We start from the raw sequence: 4,107 nt of genomic DNA, 5'->3' as shown, positions 1-4,107 counted from the left end.
TCGTAAAATGTACAAACGTAGCAAGTGATACAGTAAAGGCATCGATCCATTACGATCGATTACAAATCTTTACTAGAATTAAAATTACGAGTTCGTTTACGCTACGCGTTATAAATACATCTTATTTGTGTGAAAGCGACTTAATATTGCAAAGTGAAATGAAATTAAATCGGATTAATTAATTTTCTAAAACAGATAATGTTGAATCATCTTTTAAAACGAATATATTAACTAATTAAAAGATCAAGTACTTTATTTGGCATGTTATTTTTTACGTCCATCAAAAATATAAAAAAATATGGTAATGTTGTCAATCATACTGTATTTAAAAAACATCTAATTAATTAGTGTGATTATGATTGTAGGTAACTACTTTGTCCTGATCAGATGTAGACACCAGTCTAGGCTCTATTATTTGCGCAGAATTGACTGTTATTGTATCATTCACGACATGTTCTTCTTCATCTTGTACAACTGTAAATTTTCCAACTGGCACCTGAACTTCTGATAAACCTTCTGTAAGTAAAAAACAATATTACGATCGATCATAATGCGACTCATATTTAAAATCCCTTAATTTGCATGCTCAAAAACTAAAGAATTACTTACGTACGACTTTAAATGTATATATCATTGTTTTGGAGCAATAAGATATAACTTCAGCTACAATGAATTCTGATATTTGCGGTGTATAATCCAGCCCGATTTTAAGCATCTAAAAATTAAATTGATGTAAAAACATGATAAGAATTAGCTAGTACAATCGGTAACAAAATATACTTGCTTTGAAGGCTATAAAGTCTTTAACTTGAGGTTCTGTTGTCATAACTGGACAAGCTTTGAGATCTTTACTCGATAACTCTATTCCTTCTTCTAACTTTTTACTTAAAGCTACATTTATATTTGTATTTGTAATAGTAGTATTGAGTCGATTTTCCTCGTCGGATGTGTGTTCAATTTTTATCTCTTCCTTTAATTTTGTGTTTGAAAAAGTAATAGGTGTAGAATTTTGGCCCAGTGACAACAAATTAGCTAGTTCATGAGAAGGTGATGCATTATTTGTACATCCATTCATAGTATCTCCATGAATAACTTCTTTTACCACAACTTCCTCCGTATCCACATTATCGAATCGTATATGTTTACTAGAAGAAATAATGTAAGAATTTATAATCTTGGGCTTTTTTGATTTGTTCTCCTCCTCTGTGACAGATTGCTTAACATCTTGGGGTTTCTTTTTTCTATGTCTCAATCGTTTCCTTTTTCGACATGGCACAGAATCTTCTATACTAATATCTTCCATTACATTCATATCTATAGTTTTTGAATCAATTATGCTGCTTAATTCATCTTCTGTTCTATCACATATTGTACTAGTGTCTAAAGTATCTAAGAACGAATAAAGGGACGGATGCAGAAAATTTTACATAGAATATCATTTAGTATAAAGAAAAAAAAATGAAATTCTCGTACCACTTTGTGGCCTGTTCATAACTTCATTCGATAAGTTGTCTTGAACCAGAATTGAGTTTAATGGTTCTAATAAAAGATTAGTTTGGGATTCCTTATGTTGAACAGAATTATTAATTATTTCTATCTTTGCAAAATTGTCCTGGCTTTCTGTCATTAAACCTGCAGATACTTCTGATCCAATTTCAAGTCCAGATCCTGGACAAACCCTGTAATATTTTAATAGAAACAATATACTATTTACATATATTGTTTATATAGCATGACAACCAAAAGTTCTTACGAGATCGTTTCGCTCTCCTTAAGAACACGAATATCTTCGTTAGGTGGCAAATATTCAGTTTCATTTAAGAGCAAATGAAATGGTTCTTTGATATTGAACAGGTTCGTAATGTGTTCCATCATATGAGATATTTGCAACATTTTTATACCGTCGACAAAAATCCAACAAAATCGACGAACATCGTTGTAAAATTTGCACAAATCAAGTTTAATACGGAAATTCGACCGGCACATCTTTTAAGGTTATGTTTCATCGGTGTTTACAAACACAGATGAGGTATGCAAGTAGACATTGCTCTGTGTGGCAGACACAGACGAGATATACGAGTAGACCTTACACCTTGTACACTTTCGTGGCCCAATCTGACTGCCATACCGGCCTGAAAATTTGGAGGTGGTTTTCGCGAGTTGACTACGGAAGGGATTAAAAAACGCTATTTTCTAACGGCCATAACTCCTACAATAGTGAATGTATGTCAGTAAAATTTAGTCTGGAAGTAAAGCTCATGGATACCTACAAAAAAATATAAGACAACATTTACATACATCTTGAAACAAATTTTTCAGCGAAATTGAAAAGTTTCAAATCATTCTGGAAAAATTATTTTCGATTGCAGGGGTCAATTACAATCATTTTTGGTAAATAGACATACCCCCGAAATCCTATGCATTTTCGAGAAAAAAATTAATTTCATTTTCTGTCTTACTTCCTCTTGTATTCATTTGTGTAACCTGTTGGTAATGCTGCAAGTGACACAAAAATGATAATGGGCTCTAGAGCCCCAGAAAAATGGGCCGAAAAAATACATTAGGTGAAAGGTTTACTCGTATACCTCGTCTCTGATACAATAACTTGTTTGCGATACACTTAGGATGTATTTGTACCTCGTATGGAATTATATGTTTTCTTATCATAGGCGGATATTAATTCTTAAATCTTTATCATACATTATTATGTTTTAAGTATTCTGATACGTTTGCATTTGGAGGTAAATAACTTTAAAAATAGTTGTTGATAGTGTTAAAACCACAGATGAGGTATCGAGTAGCCCTTTCACCTTATGGACTTTCGCAGCCGAATCTGACTGCCATACCGACCTGAAAATTTGGAGCTGATGGCGGTCAGTTGAAAAACTATTCACTGAATTAGTATTGATAGACAAACAGTTGTAGTGTTGCGTAAATGCATGTGAGTTGACTATGGAAGAGATTAAAATTAATTTCTGAATCTGTCGGTAACGTTGCGAATGACACGAAAATGGTAATGGGGTTTCGAGACCCCAGAGAAACGGGCCAAAAAAATACATTAGGTGAAAGGTCGACTCGTATACCTCGTCTGTGATGAAAGGGCTACTCGTATACCTCGTCTGTGGTGTCTCAATCTGACTGCCATACCGACTTGAAAATTCGGAGGTGATTTTAGCGGCCTCTTCTCATGAATAGCGGTCAGTTAAGAAACTCACTGAATTAGTGTGATAGGCAGCAGCTAGTGCGTGTAAATGCATACGAGTTGAAAAGTACGAATTATTCGCGATTCCTTGACTCTAGTTAAAGTTGTAAATAATTTACTGAAATCAGTCTATCCGCGGTGTCTAGCCCAGGCAACTCTCGGGTTCGTAATGCAAGCTTCGTGAGACATCGGAGCTCCCCCCACCGCGCCGCCTAATTCGCGAGCATTACCGAGCGCACAGCGAACGGCCATCACTCATACTTCGACGTCAAGACGTATCGGCGCTCCGCGACCTAGGTGCGTATTTCTAACCTGTTGATCTTTCCACTAGTACTACTCGCGGTTTTAATTACGATATCTTGCAATACGGTTTCCATTTAATCATTACTTAATTATAACAATCGTTTGTGTATTTTAATGCATCGTTATTTCGTTTCTGTTACAGTCTCTGATTGAAATTCGACGCCATGGGAAGTTTTATTGGCGCGTAAAGGACACCATAACAGATGGCAGACGAGTCGACAAATTGTGGAGGGAAGATTGGTAACATTGAAACAATTGTAACAAAAATTAACATTCATATTAATATTTATACATTCTTATTATAGCTTTATTACGTTCGTTGCAAGCATGATTTTAATTTTATAATCGGTCATTGTTAAGATAAAACATTAAAATCATTAACAAACTTTTTATCTACTTCGATACATATCGAAGTATACAGAAATGGCGTCGGTAGATATTAACGATACATTGAAATAGTTTATATTATACTGTATTCTGATCGCGATTAAATATTTCCGACTATTATTTATTCAATTGATCGTTTATATCTCTTTATGAATTGTTGTAATTGCAATTTGCATACATATTTCGATACAAGTTTCAGGAAACGTAGTAACTGC

The 4,107-nt window shown here is 34.3% G+C and overlaps 1 protein-coding gene across 1 annotated transcript; it reads right to left on the bottom strand.

The window, feature by feature from the left end:
* Nucleotides 1–317: 317 nt before the first annotated feature.
* On the bottom strand, nucleotides 318–1,986 carry LOC122398242. The gene is made up of 5 exons (XM_043397947.1): nucleotides 1,754–1,986; nucleotides 1,474–1,679; nucleotides 785–1,389; nucleotides 610–715; nucleotides 318–516 (listed from the first exon to the last, which is right to left on the bottom strand). The coding sequence occupies exons 1-5, from the start codon at nucleotides 1,984–1,986 to the stop codon at nucleotides 341–343; spliced, it is 1,326 nt and encodes a 441-aa protein (XP_043253882.1). The 3' UTR covers nucleotides 318–340.
* Nucleotides 1,987–4,107: the final 2,121 nt, after the last annotated feature.

The sequence above is a fragment of the Colletes gigas genome, unplaced genomic scaffold (assembly GCF_013123115.1).
Source record: "Colletes gigas isolate AHSC1104 unplaced genomic scaffold, ASM1312311v1 Colletes_gigas_Sc00011, whole genome shotgun sequence".
NCBI classification, from domain to species: Eukaryota; Metazoa; Arthropoda; class Insecta; order Hymenoptera; family Colletidae; genus Colletes; species Colletes gigas.
This window is presented reverse-complemented; position numbering and strand designations above follow the sequence as displayed.

Bases quoted from the DNA above. Each gene is read 5' to 3' on its own strand.
- LOC122398242 (XM_043397947.1), bottom strand. From the start codon at position 1,986: ATGTGCCGGTCGAATTTCCGTATTAAACTTGATTTGTGCAAATTTTAC. The intron at 1,390-1,473 runs GTACGAGAATTT...ATTCGTTCTTAG, and splicing joins TATGAACAGGCCACAAAGTG to ATACTTTAGACACTAGTACA. The intron at 716-784 runs GCAAGTATATTT...TTTAATTTTTAG, and splicing joins AAGACTTTATAGCCTTCAAA to ATGCTTAAAATCGGGCTGGA.